At 45.4% G+C, this 17,828-nt stretch overlaps 1 protein-coding gene across 2 annotated transcripts in view; it reads left to right on the forward strand.

Moving 5' to 3' along the window:
• The window catches only part of RNF31 (ring finger protein 31), a 115,911-nt gene that overhangs the window by 23,552 nt on the left and 74,531 nt on the right, over positions 1-17,828 (forward strand). For both annotated transcript variants that reach the window (XM_040416914.1, XM_040416915.1), the window contains exons 2-3: positions 14,919-15,105; positions 15,285-15,428. In XM_040416914.1, the coding sequence (XP_040272848.1) occupies positions 14,950-15,105; positions 15,285-15,428 (300 nt within the window). In that variant the 5' untranslated portion in view covers positions 14,919-14,949. The remainder of the gene's footprint in view (positions 1-14,918; positions 15,106-15,284; positions 15,429-17,828) is intronic.

Consider the following 17,828-nt stretch of genomic DNA (forward strand, 5'->3'; position numbering starts at 1 on the left):
TATGCAGCTCAAAGGGGTCCGACAAATTACCATTAATCCGTGTTACGGCTTTCGGGGATGCATGCAGAAGTTGTACCCACTCTATATAGTGATGTCCAAAGCCCATCCTTTCAAGCACTAGCCATAAATATCGCCATTCCACACTGTCGAATGCTTTGGCCGCATCAAGAGATTCGACCGCCGCACACAAGGTGTGGACCTGGCTCGCCTGAATATTCCGAAAAAGTCTTCTGACATTAACAGCAGTGGAAGCATTCGGCATGAAGCCCGCCTGGTCTGTGTGGATAAGCGTCGTAATAACTCGTTTTAGTCTGTTTGCCATCACTTTCGCCAGCAATTTCACGTCTGTCTGCAGGAGCGAAATTGGTCTATAAGAATCTGCTTCTTTATCATCTTTACCAGGCTTTGGAATGAGCACAATTATAGCTTCATTCATCGAGGCAGGCAAGCGTCCCGCTTCTTTCGCCTCTCTGCAAACCTCCAGCAACTGCGGCAAAAGTATGGATGCATACCGTTTATACAATTCGGGAGGTAGGCCATCTCTCGCTGGTGCCTTATTATTAGACATGGATCCTAGAGCCTCCTCCAACTCCTTAAGAGTTACTGGGGCATCTAACATATCTTTGTGTTACCTCGAAAGGGTACGCAGCGGCAGCCACTGTAAAAACTCCCGAATCTCCTCTTCTGAAGCTGTTGTCTTGGACTTATTCTGCGAGGAATAGAAGGACTGCATAATATGAACTATCGTGTCAGGATCATCTCTTATTACTCCCTCTGAATCCCTGAGCGCCGCTATAAACTCACCTAAAGAATTATTAGGAACACCATACTAATATGGTGTTGGACCCCCTTTTGCCTTCAGAACTGCCTTAATTCTACGTGGCATTGATTCAACAAGGTGCTGATAGCATTCTTTAGAAATGTTGGCCCATATTGATAGGATAGCATCTTGCAGTTGATGGAGATTTGAGGGATGCACATCCAGGGCACGAAGCTCCCGTTCCACCACATCCCAAAGATGCTCTATTGGGTTGAGATCTGGTGACTGTGGGGGCCATTTTAGTACAGTGAACTCATTGTCATGTTCAAGAAACCAATTTGAAATGATTCGAGCTTTGTGACATGGTGCATTATCCTGCTGGAAGTAGCCATCAGAGGATGGATACATGTTCTCATTCTGTTTACGCCAAATTCGGACTCTACCATTTGAATGTCTCAACAGAAATCGAGACTCATCAGACCAGGCAACATTTTTCCAGTCTTCAACAGTCCAATTTTGGTGAGCTCGTGCAAATTGTAGCCTCTTTTTCCTATTCGTAGGGGAGATGAGTGGTACCCGGTGGGGTCTTCTGCTGTTGTAGCCCATCCGCCTCAAGGTTGTGCGTGTTGTGGCTTCACAAATGCTTTGCTGCATACCTCGATTGTAACGAGTGGTTATTTCAGTCAACGTTGCTCTTCTATCAGCTTGAATCAGTCGGCCCATTCTCCTCTGACCTCTAGCATCCACAAGGCATTTTTGCCCACAGGACTGCCGCATACTGGATGTTTTTCCCTTTTCACACCATTCTTTGTAAACCCTAGAAATGGTTGTGCGTGAAAATCCCAGTAACTGAGCAGATTGTGAAATACTCAGACCGGCCCGTCTGGCACCAACAACCATGCCATGCTCAAAATTGCTTAAATCACCTTTCTTTCCCATTCTGACATTCAGTTTGGAGTTCAGGAGATTGTCTTGATCAAGACCATACCCCTAAATGCATTGAAGCAACTGCCATGTGATTGGTGGACTAGATAATTGCATTAATGAGAAATAGAACAGGTGTTCCTAATAATTCTTTAGGTGAGTGTATATGATGTCTGCTGTTGAGCTCTGGAAATTAAAGCCAACAGTCTTCCCGCTTTTTCGCCCTCCTCATAATAGGACTGCTTTTGGAAGAATCGCTTATAAAATACATATAATTATAATAAAAAAGACATGGAGGAGAATACAGCACCACATACTTCTTACATCCAGTGACATCTCCTGTCATGTAGACCTTCTCTTTCCTCTTCTCCTCCGTTTGACCCAGACCACCATGGCAAATTCTTTCAGCGCATCTCGTCTCTACAGTTTGTAACACAGACACGTTAGATTTCAAAAATTTTCCATCAACCTCCTCATCCTGGTGTCCCCACAGTGTCATCCTGCTGCCACTCCCAATACTGTGCCCGTTGTGCTCCCCAATGTCCAAGGTACTATACTGCTTAAAAAATAGTGACCGTAATAGACATAATTGGAGTCATTTATCAAACTGGTGTAAAGTAGAACTGGATTTCCAAAAGAGCTGTCAAATATGAAAGGTGGAATCTGATTGACTGCTATGGGCAACTAAGCCAGTTCTGCTTTACACCAGTTTGATAAATTCCCCAAATGTTCCTATAGTGTCCACAGCAGCTATAATGTCCCCTAGAGTGCCCCGAGTAATAATACCACCCTCTATTGTGCTCCAGGCAATAATCCCTGTATAGTGTCCCCAAAAATAATAGAATTGCCCCTACAGTGCCTCCCCAATAGCAACACCCCCATATAGTAATTTCCACCACACTGCCCCAACATAATAATCCCCCATAGTAATTTGCCCCCACACAGTAATTTCCCCTACATAGTAATTTGCCCCATACTGCCCCTACATAGTAATTTCCCCCACACTGCCCCCACACAGTAATTTCCCTTACATAGTAATTTGGCCCATACTGCCCCTACATAGTAATTTCCCCCAAACTGCCCCCACATAGTAATTTGCCCCCACACTGCCCCCACATAGTAATTTGCCCCCACACTGCCCCCACATAGAAATTACCCCACACTGCCCCCACATAGCAATTTCCCCCACACAATAGTTTCCCCCACACTGCCCCACATAGCAATTTCCCCACACTGTCCCCACATAGAAATTACCCCACACTGCCCCCACATAGCAGTTACCCCACACTGTCCCCACACAATAGTTTCCCCCACATAGTAATTTGTCCCCACATAGCAATTTCCCCACACTGCCCCCACACTGTCCCCACATAGAAATTTCCCCACACTGCCCCCACATAGCAATTTCCCCCACACTGCCCCCACACAATAGTTTCCCCCACACAGTAATTTGCCCCCACACTGTCCCCACATAGCAATTACCCCACACTGCCCCCACACAATAGTTTCCACCACACTGCCCCCATATAGTAATTTGCCCCCACATAGTAGTCCCTCCCATAATAATTTGCCCCCACACTGCCCCCACATAGTAATTTGCCCCCACATAGTAATTTCCACCACACTGCCCCACATAGCAATTTCCCCACACTGCCCCCACATAGCAATTTCCCCACACTGCCCCCACATAGCAATTATCCCACACTGCCCCCACATAGCAATTACCCCACACTGCCCCCACACAATAGTTTCCCCCACATAGTAATTTGTCCCCACATAGCAATTTCCCCACACTGCCCCCACACAGAAATTACCCCACACTGCCCCCACACAATAGTTTCCCCCACACAGTAATTTGCCCCCACACTGCCCCCACACAATAGTTTCCACCACACTGCCCCCATATAGTAATTTGCCCCCACATAGTAGACCCTCCCATAATAATTTGGCCCCACACTGCCCCATATAGTAATTTGCACCCACACTGCCCCATATAGTAATTTGCCCCCACATAGTAGTCCGGCTCCCATAATAATTTAGCCCCACACAGCCCCCACATTCCCCCTCCCATGTACTCGAGGTCTCTTCCCTAATATGTCCTCCTCTGTGTGTCGTCCCCCACATGTCCCCCAAAGTAGGCACATGAAAAAAAAAAAAAAAGAAAAGCTAAATACTCACCGCCCAGGGCCAGGCACTTGATCGCAGATGAAGGCGGGATGAGGCAGGCGTGCACACGTCAATGTGCTGTGTCCCGGCACAGGCGCGTGATGACGTCATCACGTACGCCTGCGCCGGGATTTCACTACCGCTTAGGCCTCAGGCCTACTAGGCCTGAAGCATATGGCGGTGATAGGCGACGGGACAGCCCCGCCGCAGTATGTGGGCATTAGGGTTGGTGTTGGGCCCTCCAGCGGTGCTGGGCCCGGGGCTGCCGACCCGAACGTCCCTATTGTAATCCGCTACTGTTAACAGCCCCCTCAAATAGGCCTTCATGGCGTCCCACACAACAAGTTTAGATGCCGACGGGAGATTGAGGTCAAAATATTCCTTCAGTTTGTCACCTATTCCCCCCCAGATCCAGTAACACATACAACCAGTGCGGATTGAACTTCCAGACCATGTTTCTCCGTATTCTGGTAAGCTGAAAGTCAGCGGATTTTTCAATTGCCAGAAATCCAACAGAAGGGATTCCCGCAGAAGCTTTCCAAATGGAGTGAGGTCACACCCAGGAGAGCGAGAGCCCCCTCCCATCTTATCCAATGTAGGGTTAGCAATACTGTTAAAGTCTCCCATAACTATGACTGGAACATCCGGCACGTTCGCTAAATAAACCAAAATAGACTTAAAGGGACACTGACAGGCCAAAACAGCATATATAGTTAGATATATCACATTACAGGTCTTATACAGTCTTTTAAAAGCATATAAGTATCCCCCCTGTCCACCTTATAAAGAGCGAAATATAAAGTTTTATAACCTGCTTCTCCGGTCAGCAATCTGCCTCGAAGACGCAGGCTGGTGTGTGTACGCAGGCGCGATCTAACGGCACGGCGGGGCGCAGGCGCAGAAGATTGGGCATGAACGATGCCCGGAGCATTGAATTGCGCAGGATCGGGACTGGGGAGAGTTCTAGCCGCCGCCCAGCGAAGTGAATATTGATGAGGTGGGCGGGGCTTCAAACGGCAGTTGGGAAGGCTGGCTGGGCGCATTTTCACATGAAACGCCGCCCCTTGGGCAGATTGCTGACCGGAGAAGCAAGTTATAAAACTTTATATTTCGCTCTTTATAGGTGGACAGGGGGGATACTTATATGCTTTTAAAAGACTGTATAAGACCTGTAATGTGATATATCTAACTATATATGCTGTTTTGGCCTGTCAGTGTCCCTTTAAGCACCTGTGGGGAGTAAGGCGGTGGGATGTAAACCCCTATTATCACACACGGGATAGTATACAGTGTAGGCAAATATATCTTTCTTCCTTACCTAACTTATGCGAGATACAGGTAAAAGCTATGGATTTGTGTACTAAAATGCTTACGCCTCTCGCATATGTAGAGTTCGTAGCATGATAGCAGTGTCCAGCCCAATGTGGACTGAGCAGCTTTGTTTGATCCTCCAGTAAATGCGTTTCCTGGATGCAACATATCACAGGGTGGTGCTGTTTGACACTATCTAGAATAGCCCTTCTTTTATTACTGTCCTTTACTTTTCTGGTGTTCCAGCTGAGGAAGTGAACAATTCCTGCCATGACAATAGTTTATTCATCAGGACATTGAAACGGGTGAGGCCCAGGGGGTCTACTGCTAAAGGGCACAATATATTCCTCACGTCATGCTCCAGGACTCTAACTATGGAACTTTGAGAAATCATGGTCACAATTTACAGACTCTAACTAGCAAAAATGGGAAAGAACCCCTCCCTTTTCTTTAAACTAAGCAAACAAATAGAACCCAAAATGGCGCTATAGCCTCAACAGCAGAGTCCCACCAAATACACCCGAGTTACCAGGCCCGTGGGATCAAATTAGCACCCGCCGTCGAGGCCAAGCACCAGTGGTTAGCCTATCTACCCCAAACGTAGGGCGGTATCAGCAATAAATATATCTGTAGGAAATAACAGAGAACAATTTTTATCGCAATTGGAAAATATACAAAGCATGCAACATACCCCTACACCTCCTGCACCTCTAGAACATAAAGTATTGAACCCAATGCGAGATGACCCCTCCATTGATAGGTTGGAGGAGCCATTCTACTCTGCACATTGTAAACCACTTATAAGCTCACCAGCCATACTGTCACACATACCGACTGACACACCACATGCCCTCAATGGCGGTTGTTTAGATTATCATCGCATCTTCTGGCCATCAGTTTCCATCTGCTGCCAGCTGTGTCTCATGACGGTCCAGCCACTTCCTTGCCTCCTCTGGGTTGTCATGGAAAGTCGTAGTCCCCAAGGCCACTATCCGCAACTTGGCAGGGTATATCATGGAATATGCAATATTCAGGGAACGTAGACGTTTCTTTATGTCCAGGAATTTCGCTCTTCTTTTTTGCAATTCCTGAGAGAAGTCTGGATATAGTAACACCTTATTTCCATCAATTGTAAGATCCGTCAGCTCCCTGGCTTTCCTCAAAATAATGTCCTGATCTCTGTAGTGCAGTAATTTCACCAGTATAGGTTTAGGAGGCGCCCTCGGTGGTATCGGTCGGGTAGGAACTCTATGAGCTCGTTCTACAGCAAAAAACTGCGTCAGCACCTCCGTGCCAAATTTGTTTTTAAGCCAAGTTTAAAAAAATTCTGCCGGCTGATTCCCTTCAGCCTTCTCAGGTATGCCAACCATTCTAATGTTGTTTCGGCGGGCCCGGTTTTCCAGGTCGTCCTGTTTAGCGTGGTGCGTTCTGCCAGTTTTTTCAAATCATGGCGAACAATAGTAACGTCACAGTTAGTTATGGCCAGCATTACATCTTTCAGAGTATGCTCGTCCATATCAGACTCTGTAGCCCCCATAGTGTTTGCTTAAGCATCAGGGCACAGTGGAGAGAATCTATTGAATTGGACGATAGGCTCCCCAGGCGGCGCCTCCATTTCTGGATCAAAGTCCATTTGTATATCCCCCCTTAGCAGCCGCTTGCCTCTTTTGAGACCCTTTGCTCACCGCCACTGAAGAGGTCCTGGCAAACTTCTCCAGCCTGGCCGCTGCGCCTCTGCTATCCGGCGCTGTCGGCCTGGAGTTGCAGAGCCAGCGCCATCTTGGATTTCCTTCTCCGCCACTTTCCCGTCCTTTTTCAGCTTCATAATTGCAGGACGCCCGCTCTGGTGCAGCCCAGGGGTCAGCAGTAAGTTAAGGAGCCAAACGGAGGCTTTTATCTCCGGTTCAGTGTGGGTTTCAGGATGTTTGTCCCGTATGGTGCAGAGGAGCTCGGCCGGTGTGCTGCCGCTCACATGCTCTGCTTAGCTCCGCCCCCCCCCCAGACCACTAATGTTAATCAGACCTCAGATCAGACCCAAATTTTAATCAGACTTCATTTCAGACCACCAATGTTAAGCCTCATGCACACGCCCATGGAACACGGACCGTGAGATACCGGCCTGGATTCCTGCTAAGTGCAGGAGCGCACGGCGTCATTGGTTGCTATGACGCTGTGTGCCCGCTGCTGTGCAGTAATACACAAGTATAGATAATACAAGTGTATTACTGTACAGCAGCGGGCGCACTGCGTCATAGCAACCAATGACGCCGTGTGCTCCTGCACTCAGCAGGAATCCAGGCCGGTATCTCACGGTCCGTGTTCCACGGACGTGTGCATGAGGCTTTAATCAGACCTCAGATCAGACCCCCAATGTTAATTAGCTCTCAGTCAGACCACCATTGTTAATCAGATCCCCAGACAGACCTCAGATCAGACCTCCAGTGTTAATTAGACCCCCAAGCAGACCTTAGATCAGACCCCCAATGTTAATTAGATCCCAGTTCAGACCCCCAATGCTGATTAGACTGTAGCTCAGACCACAGATCATACCAAAAAAAAAAAGAAAAATCAACTTACCTCTCCTGTTACAGACGCCACCACTCCTGAGATCCAGCTCTCTTCCTGCTGCACTGTGCTGTGTCTCGACATTGCAGAGTGTGAGGTGACAAAGCGCGCCTACGTCCTCAGGCTGTTCACAGGTCACAGCACAGCATTAGGCCTCTTTCACACGGGCGTCCCGGATTTGCTCCGAATGCGTTGCGTGTGCATTGTGGGAAAACCGCGCGAGTAGGCACGCAATTACAGTCAGTTTTGACTGCGATTGCATTCCGATGTTCAGTTTTTTTAACGCGAGTGCAATGCGTTTTCACTGTGGTACCCAGACCCAAACCCGGACTTCTTCACTGAAGTTCGGGTTTGGGTTAGTTGTTCTGTATATTTTATTATTTTCCCTTGTAACATGATTATAAAGGAAAATAATAGCATTCTTAATACAGAATGCTTACTAAAATGTGGTTTGAGGGGTTAAAAAAGAAATAAGAATTAACTCACCTCATCCTGTTGTTAGCGCAGCTGGTATCGTCTTCTTTCATGACCTGCAAAAGGACCTTTGATGACTTAATCGCGCTCACCACGTGGTGAGAGCGGTGACGTCTATCTTCATTCAGCAGGACCTGCGCTGACGTCACTGAGTGCGATTACGTCATCAAAGGTCCTTTTGCAGGTCCTGAAAGAAGACCATACCGGCTGCGCAAACAACAGGATGAGGTGAGTACATTTTTTTCTTTTTTTTTTTTTAACCCCGTAAGCCACATTTTCGTAAGCATTCTGTATTAAGAATGCTATTATTTTCCCTTATAACCATGTTATAAGGGAAAATAATACAGTAAATTGACTTTTATCAATTTACTAACATCATCTCCTAGCAACCATGCATGAAATTCGCATTGCATCCGCACTTGCTTGTGGATGCTTGCGATTTTCACGCATCCCCATTCATTTCTATGGGGCCTGCGTTGCGTGAAAAACGCAGAATATAGAACATGCTGCTATTTTCATGCAACACACAAGTGATGCGTGAAAATCACCGCTCATCTGAACAGCCCCATTGAAGTGAATGGGTCCGGATTCAGTGCGGGTGCAATGCGTTCACCTCACGCATTGCACCCGCACAGAATTCTCGCCCGTGTGAAAGGGGCCTTAGTGGCGCATTAGTGTTTGCCCTACAAGACGCACTAACATTTTCCCCCACTGTGAACAGGACAGTTTTGCCACACAGGGAATGCTGTAAAAACAAAACCCATAAAACTGTGGCAGAATTGTGGATTTTTTTTCCAACTTAACACTACATTGTATGCAATATTAAATTGTGCCATTAGGAAGTACAACTTGTCCCACAAAAAAACAAGCCCTCATATGGCTATCCATTTGGAAAAAAAAAATATTGGCTCTGGGAAGGCTGGGAGTGAAAAATGAAAACCAAAAACAGAAAATTGCCCAGTAATGAAGTGTTTAAATGAGGTCTGTTCTAATTAGTTGAATAATGTCCCCCTGTGAGGTCAGTATCACATGACCTATCACATGATGTGAGTGTCTTGTGAAAGGCCCTTGTGTCTACTGTATGAAGTAAGAAACATGAATACCATGGAGCCTCCAAACAGGTCAGAGGCAAAGTTGTGGAGAAGAACAGATCTAGGTTGGGTTATAAAGAAATAACCCAAACACTGAGTGGTGTAGAAATGCAAAAAGTCACAAAATTTAGCGCAAGCGAGTGCAAGCTCTATGTTTGCGACTTTTTGATGCCAGAGTTCTGGAGTCAATGTATGATAAATCAGGGCCTACGTGTGGCACAAACCCAAAACTTCCCACAGTGAAGCATGATATGACCGCATCATGCTTTGGGGATGCTTTTCATAGGCAGGGACTGGATAACTGAAAAATGGATGGCAGTAAATACAGGACAGTTCTTGAGGAAAAACCCTAAACATACTGCTAAAGCTACACTGGGGTGGTTAAAAGGGGTTCTATGGGAATTTTTTTTAAAGGGAACCTGTCACCAGTTTTATGGTGTCCTAACTAAGGGCTACATAAATAAGTGACTGATTCTCTTAGTACAATGCTGGCTCACTTTCTTTAATTGACCCAGTCAATCTGCCAACATCTTGTATTGAAAAGCTCCAGCTCATAATGATGAGTCCTGAATATTCCTGAGCTCCTTACTCTCCCCGCCTACCTGCTGCTGATTGACAGTTATTTTCCATATTAATCAGCAGCAGGTGGGCAGGGGAGTGGCTGTAGCTCTGAATGAAAAAAACGCTGGACTCACTGACATCACGCTGGACTCAAATCAGCTCATTAGCATGCAGCATCTTTGTGTGTATATTATGAGGTAACCATCTGTCACACCAGTAAGTCAATACATCTAAGGCACTTTTTAGTAGTTAATAATTGTATATAATTCGTTAGATTATAATCAAATATCCACATGACAGGTTCCCTTTAAGTGACCACCAGCAAGTTGTCCTAGAAGTTGAGAAGGACTGGGTGCCAACTCAGAGCTGCTTAGGTGAATGAGTGGGCAGGGTCTCAGTACACATTACACTGCTCTACAATAGATGGTAATGATGCGATACTGCCTATGATATGCCATTATGGCTGAGCAGATGACTCCCCTGCATAACGGAAATGGGACAGATCCGTTATGCAGCCCATAGACTTCTATTATAACGGAATGCCTCTAAAGGCATTCCGTTATGCATTCCGTCATAGAATTGCGTTATGGTCTGTGGTAACGGAATCCATAATGCAATTCACATTTTACAAGTAAACAAAGCGTGTGAAACGAATTTCAAAATATGAAATTTGCTCATCTCTAAACTTGATGTCACAGGCCTAGAAAGCGGTCGTAAACCCTGTTTTCTCTTTAAACAGCTGATTGGCAGGGGTGCTAGTAGTTGAACCCCCACAGATCAGATGGCCTATTTTGAGGATAGGTTATCAATATTAACCACCTCCGGACCGCTGTACGCATATACGCGTCATCTCGCGAGACGCGAGATTTCCTGTGAACGCGCGCACACAGGCGCGCGCGCTCACAGGAACGGAAGGTAAGAGAGTTGATCTCCAGCCTGCCAGCAGCGATCGTTCGCTGGCAGGCTGGAGATGTGTTTTTTTTAACCCCTAACAGGTATATTAGACGCTGTTTTGATAACAGCGTCTAATATACCTGCTACCTGGTCCTCTGGTGGTCCCCTTTGTTTGGATCGACCACCAGAGGACACAGGTAGCTCAGTAAAGTAGCACCAAGCACCACTACACTACACTACACCCCCCCCCCCGTCACTTATTAACCCCTTATTAGCCCCTGATCACCCCTGATCACCCCATATAGACTCCCTGATCACCCCCCTGTCATTGATTTCCCCCCTGTCATTGATCACCCCCCTGTCATTGATCACCCCCCTGTAAAGCTCCATTCAGACGTCCGCATGATTTTTACGGATCCACTGATAGATGGATCGGATCCGCAAAACGCATCCGGACGTCTGAATGAAGCCTTACAGGGGCGTGATCAATGACTGTGGTGATCACCCCATATAGACTCCCTCATCACCCCCCTGTCATTGATTACCCCCCTGTAAAGCTCCATTCAGATGTCCGCATGATTTTTACGGATGCACTGATAGATGGATCGGATCCGCAAAACGCATCCGGACGTCTGAATGAAGCCTTACAGGGGCGTGATCAATGACTGTGGTGATCACCCCATATAGACTCCCTCATCACCCCCCTGTCATTGATTACCCCCCTGTAAAGCTCCATTCAGATGTCCGCATGATTTTTACGGATGCACTGATAGATGGATCGGATCCGCAAAACGCATCCGGACGTCTGAATGAAGCCTTACAGGGGCGTGATCAATGACTGTGGTGATCACCCCATATAGACTCCCTCATCACCCCCCTGTCATTGATTACCCCCCTGTAAAGCTCCATTCAGACGTCCGCATGATTTTTACGGATCCACTGATAGATGGATCGGATCCGCAAAACGCATCCGGACGTCTGAATGAAGCCTTACACGGGCGTGATCAATGACTGTGGTGATCACCCCATATAGACTCTCTGATCACCCCCCTGTCATTGATCACCCCCCCTGTCATTGATCACCCCTCTGTAAGGCTCCATTCAGACATTTTTTTGGCCCAAGTTAGCGGAATTATTATTTTTTTTTCTTACAAAGTCTCATATTCCACTAACTTGTGTCAAAAAATAAAATCTCACATGAACTCCCCATACCCCTCACGGAATCCAAATGCGTAAAATTTTTTAGACATTTATATTCCAGACTTCTTCTCACGCTTTAGGGCCCCTAGAATGCCAGGGCAGTATAAATACCCCACATGTGACCCCATTTCGGAAAGAAGACACCCCCAGGTATTCCGTGAGGGGCATATTGAGTCCATGAAAGATTGAAATTTTTGTCCCAAGTTAGCGGAACGGGAGACTTTGTGAGAAAAAAATTAAAAATATCAATTTCCGCTAACTTGTGCCAAAAAAAAAAATTTCTATGAACTCGCCATGCCCCTCATTGAATACCTTGGGGTGTCTTCTTTCCAAAATGGGGTCACATGTGGGGTATTTATACTGCCCTGGCATTCTAGGGGCCCCAAAGCGTGAGAAGAAGTCTGGTATCCAAATGTCTAAAAATGCCCTCCTAAAAGGAATTTGGGCACCTTTGCGCATCTAGGCTGCAAAAAAGTGTCACACATCTGGTATCGCCGTACTCAGGAGAAGTTGGGGAATGTGTTTTGGGGTGTCATTTTACATATACCCATGCTGGGTGAGAGAAATATCTTGGTCAAATGCCAACTTTGTATAAAAAAATGGGAAAAGTTGTCTTTTGTCAAGATATTTCTCTCACCCAGCAAGGGTATATGTAAAATGACACCCCAAAACACATTCCCAAACTTCTCCTGAATACGGCGATACCACATGTGTGACACTTTTTTGCAGCCTAGGTGGGCAAAGGGGCCCATATTCCAAAGAGCACCTTTAGGATTTCACAGGTCATTTACCTACTTACCACACATTAGGGCCCCATGAAAATGCCAGGGCAGTATAACTACCCCACAAGTGACCCCATTTTGGAAAGAAGACACCCCAAGGTATTCCGTGAGGGGCATGGCGAGTTCCTAGAATTTTTTATTTTTTGTCACAAGTTAGTGGAAAATGCTGATTTTTATTTTTATTTTTTTCATACAAAGTCTCATATTCCACTAACTTGTGACAAAAAATAAAAACTTCCATGAACTCACTATGCCCATCAGCGAATACCTTGGGGTCTCTTCTTTCCAAAATGGGGTCACTTGTGGGGTAGTTATACTGCCCTGGCATTCTAGGGGCCCAAATGTGTGGTAAGGAGTTTGAAATCAAATTCTGTAAAAAATGACCTGTGAAATCCGAAAGGTGCTCTTTGGAATATAGGCCCCTTTGCCCACCTAGGCTGCAAAAAAGTGTCACACATCTGGTATCTCCGTACTCAGGAGAAGTTGGGGAATGTGTTTTGGGGTGTCATTTTACATATACCCATGCTGGGTGAGAGAAATATCTTGGCAAAAGACAACTTTTCCCATTTTTTTATACAAAGTTGGCATTTGACCAAGATATTTCTCTCACCCAGCATGGGTATATATAAAATGACACCCCAAAACACATTCCCCACCTTCTCCTGAGTACGGAGATACCAGATGTGTGACACTTTTTTGCAGCCTAGGTGGGCAAAGGGGCCCATATTCCAAAGAGCACCTTTCGGATTTCACAGGTCATTTTTTACAGAATTTGATTTCAAACTCCTTACCACACATTTGGGCCCCTAGAATGCCAGGGCAGTATAACCACCCCACAAGTGACCCCATTTTGGAAAGAAGAGACCCCAAGGTATTTCGTGATGGGCATAGTGAGTTCATAGAAGTTTTTATTTTTTGTCACAAGTTAGTGGAATATGAGACTTTGTAAGAAAAAAAAATAAAATAAATCATCATTTTCCGCTAACTTGTGACAAAAAATAAAAAGTTCTATGAACTCACTATGCCCATCAGCGAATACCTTAGGGTGTGTACTTTCCGAAATGGGGTCATTTGTGGGGTGTTTGTACTGTCTGGGCATTGTAGAACCTCAGGAAACATGACAGGTGCTCAGAAAGTCAGAGCTGCTTCAAAAAGCGGAAATTCACATTTTTGTACCATAGTTTGTAAACGCTATAACTTTTACCCAAACCATTTTTTTTTTACCCAAACATTTTTTTTTTATCAAAGACCTGTAGAACAATAAATTTAGAGCAAAATTTATATATGGATGTCGTTTTTTTGCAAAATTTTACAACTGAAAGTGAAAAATTTCATTTTTTTTGCAAAAAAATCGTTAAATTTCGATTAATAACAAAAAAAGTAAAAATGTCAGCAGCAATGAAATACCACCAAATGAAAGCTCTATTAGTGAGAAGAAAAGGAGGTAAAATTCATTTGGGTGGTAAGTTGCATGACCGAGCAATAAACGGTGAAAGTAGTGTAGGTCAGAAGTGTAAAAAGTGGCCTGGTCTTTCAGGGTGTTTAAGCACTGGGGGCTGAGGTGGTTAAATACCATACTGTACATACACTGTACTCTGCTATCTTCGGAAGTCCCATGGAAATGAATGAAGCGGCCGCTCTGGTCAATTCAGGGGAGCTGCAAGGGTCCTGCAAGTGGTACGGGGCCCCTGTTTTCGTGATAGGTTGGGGTCCCAGCTGTAGGATTCTCACCAATCTCAAAGTTATTCCCTTTCCTGTGGATAGGGTATAACTTGTACCAACCGGAACACTCCTTTAATGCAAGGCACTTACTAATGTATTGTGATTGTCCATATTGCCTCCTTTGCTGCTGGATTCATTTTTCCACCCTGTTATGACCACCCTGCAATCCATTGGTGGTCGTGGTTGCACACTGTAGGAAAAAGCACCAGCCTATGTGAGCTCCCACGGTCCCGACCACCAAAGACCCTGGTGCTTGTATTGATTTTCTCTACATGGTGAATGCAACTTGCTGAAGTGAGACAACCCCTTTAATTCCAGGTTGTAACGCAACAAAACAGGGAACACGTCAAGGGGGCAAATACTTTGTAAGGCACTGTACACTTTTAACCTGATATTTGGTGTCATTTTTGCATGTTGTTTAAAGGTTTGCTACCAAGGAATCTAAAGTGCTATTGTGTTCTGTTTCAGACATACCCATGGTAGTGTCTTCTGCTGAAGCATGGCTACCTGGCAGCTCAGAAATGCATTGGAACTTGCTTTAATTCACCAGCCTGACACCGTGACAACTGACCTACTTGACCAGATGCTAGCGATCCCATTCAAAGAACGGTATCGTAGGCTGGACCTGCAGACTGTGCTTCCAGGTGGTGATCAGGTGAATCAATAAGAATCATGTATTTTTATTTTAACCCCCATCCAAATGTAATATTTGGCACAAGCTTTCATATTGTGCAGTTGTTTTGGTATATAGTAAAAGCTTCAATTGTAACCCATTGTTTGAAATTTAAAAAGGTTAATATTTCACATGAACTTATACGATTCTTAATATCCTAGTCGCTTCCGCTTCGCTCTGTGATTACTGCTCTCAATATCTTGGAGAAATATGGTAAGAATCTCCTCTCACCACATCGGCCTAAGTTCTGGAGGAGTGTCAAATTTAACAACCCCGTTTTTAAGTCGACTGTTGATGCTGTTAATGTAAGTTGTATTTTACTATTCTTGCAATTTTTTTTGTCTTTTAACCTATTATGTTATCATCATACTGCTTTGAGCTAGGGCTTTTCCTTTATAGACCCTTTTACTGAGCCAATTCATACTGGGAACAAACCATTTGTTTCCAATAATTACTTTATCGTTGATTTGAGGGGAGAGCTGCTTTTTCATTCAGTTGTCTGCCGGCAGCACGTCCACCAACTGATTTTATGTTGCCAACAAATGAATGATCTGCAGCACCATTTGCATCAGGCAATGAGCATTCATGTGACCATTTGTTCCCAACAATTACCCTAATACTCAGCCCATGTAAAAGGGCCTCCGTTCATAGAAAAATCACAGATTACAGATTTCCCTTGGCTTCAACCATTGAGGAGAATTATTTGTTACATATGCACATACTCTCCTGTTGTGTCTCTCCTCCTTGCTGAACATATTGTATAATGCATGGAGCGGGCCACGTATTTGGAAGGGTCTGCCATACTTTTCCCTGCTGAATTGGATTGATCAGAGTCTTCACTGCAGCTTCAGGCTTTAGACTCATTGGGTAAGATTTATCAAAACTGGTGTAAAGTAGAACTGGCTTAGTTGCCGATAGCAACCAATCAGATTCCACCTTTCATTTGTCAGAGCCCCTTTGGAAAATGAAAGGTGAAATCAGATTGGCTGCTATGGGCGACAAAGCTAGTTTTTCTAAACATCCATTTACACAGGTTGAGGACCGTTGGAATGATCATCAGTACAAACACTTTTTCGTGGATCAATTTTGCACAGAAATTAAAATCCTATTTTACTGGCAGCAGATTTTCATGTGAACAGGAGATGTGCTTCCCACACAAAGGGAAACTGTGAGAACCAAGTGATCATAGGAACAATGATTAGTATGAAAATTGCAATGACAGAATTAGTGTATACACACACACAATGCCCAAATGTAACTAATAAGTAGATGAAGGTATATTCCTTATAGAGATGTAACATGCATTTTGGGGCAGACTTCCCCTGGAAGAAGGCATATTGAGGTCTGCCCTTTACTTCTGTTATTTATTCCTGATTCATGTGGTCTGTCTGTGAAGCCACCTTTTGTGTTCATTCTCATTTTACAGAATTTTAATCTTTGTATTTAGTATTGGTTTTGTATGTTTGATATATAGGTTTCTGCTGTCTCTATTGAAGCAACACACATTTAATACATTTGTATACCCCTCTACCGTTGTTGACAGAAGTAATAGGATGATATATCGCAGTAGTATATTAAATTCCTTTCAGTTTACTATATTGGTTTTCTTAAAGGGCATCTGACGGGAATCTGGTGGACCTGTTGCATGTGCACTTAGGAAAGAGGCTTGCAGTACAGAAGAGAATTGCTGGCGAAGCTCTTTCCTATACTGCGCCTGGCCAGATACTGAAGCACATGGCGCAGCGTGAGACTTTAGGACAAGTCAGGGCCAGGTGTGAGTGAGTGAGGAAAGTGGAGAGGGCAAGAGATGATCTTCTAGTAGTAACGGCAACACTCCTGTTGCTCCTAGAGCAGAGTTTCTCAACTCCGGTCCTCGGGACCCACCTACCGGTCAGGATTTGAGAATATCCTACAGAATGATGCATGGACACTAATTATATCACCTGCTCAAAACTAAGTAAATCCTGAAAACATGACTGGTAGGTGGGTCCCAAGGACCGGAGGTGAGAAACCCTGTCCTAGAGGCTCATTTTCATATATTGAAACTTTTTTCTCAGCAATGAAGGCACATATGAACATGGGACGAACGCAGATGCCTTCAGCTGCCAAGTGCACATGTAACAGGTCAGCCAGTTTCATAGGTACAAGTCTGCTGACAGATGCCTTTAACCCTTAGGATACCAGAGGTTTTTCCACTTCACAACCATGACGGCCCAGAGAGATTGACCCCTGACCTCTGTAGGGGCAGGAACAGAGATAGGTTAAAAAGACCCCTCCCACCACCATTCACCAGTGTGTTCCTGCCCCTATAGTGGCCAGGACAGAGAAAAGTCCTCTCTGGCATTCAGGGAGGTGAAGTGGATAAAGGACCTTTTTTTTATTTTCTGATCCTGGGTGACTGCATCGGCGGAAAATTTAGCTTCCCTTGTGGGCTTCTCATCCAGGACTGCGTCCCCTGCTCTCCGGCGGACTCCGTTCCAAAGCTGACAGGGAGACGCCGGGGTCACGCTCCCTGTTGTGCGGGAGCCTGCCCTGAGCTGCCGCGGGGTCGCCTACCTCCCTGTGTAGGTAGCTGGCCGGGAGGACGTTTGCGCAGGCGCGCGCGTCTGACGTCACTTCCGGGCCACCGGGCGAAACCCGGAAGTGGACGTCCTCAAAAAGCTCACATGCACTTTCCTGCTGCGCTCTCTGCATTGCCGGGCGAG

The sequence above is a fragment of the Bufo bufo genome, chromosome 2 (genome assembly GCF_905171765.1).
Source record: "Bufo bufo chromosome 2, aBufBuf1.1, whole genome shotgun sequence".
Lineage (NCBI taxonomy): Eukaryota > Metazoa > Chordata > Amphibia > Anura > Bufonidae > Bufo > Bufo bufo.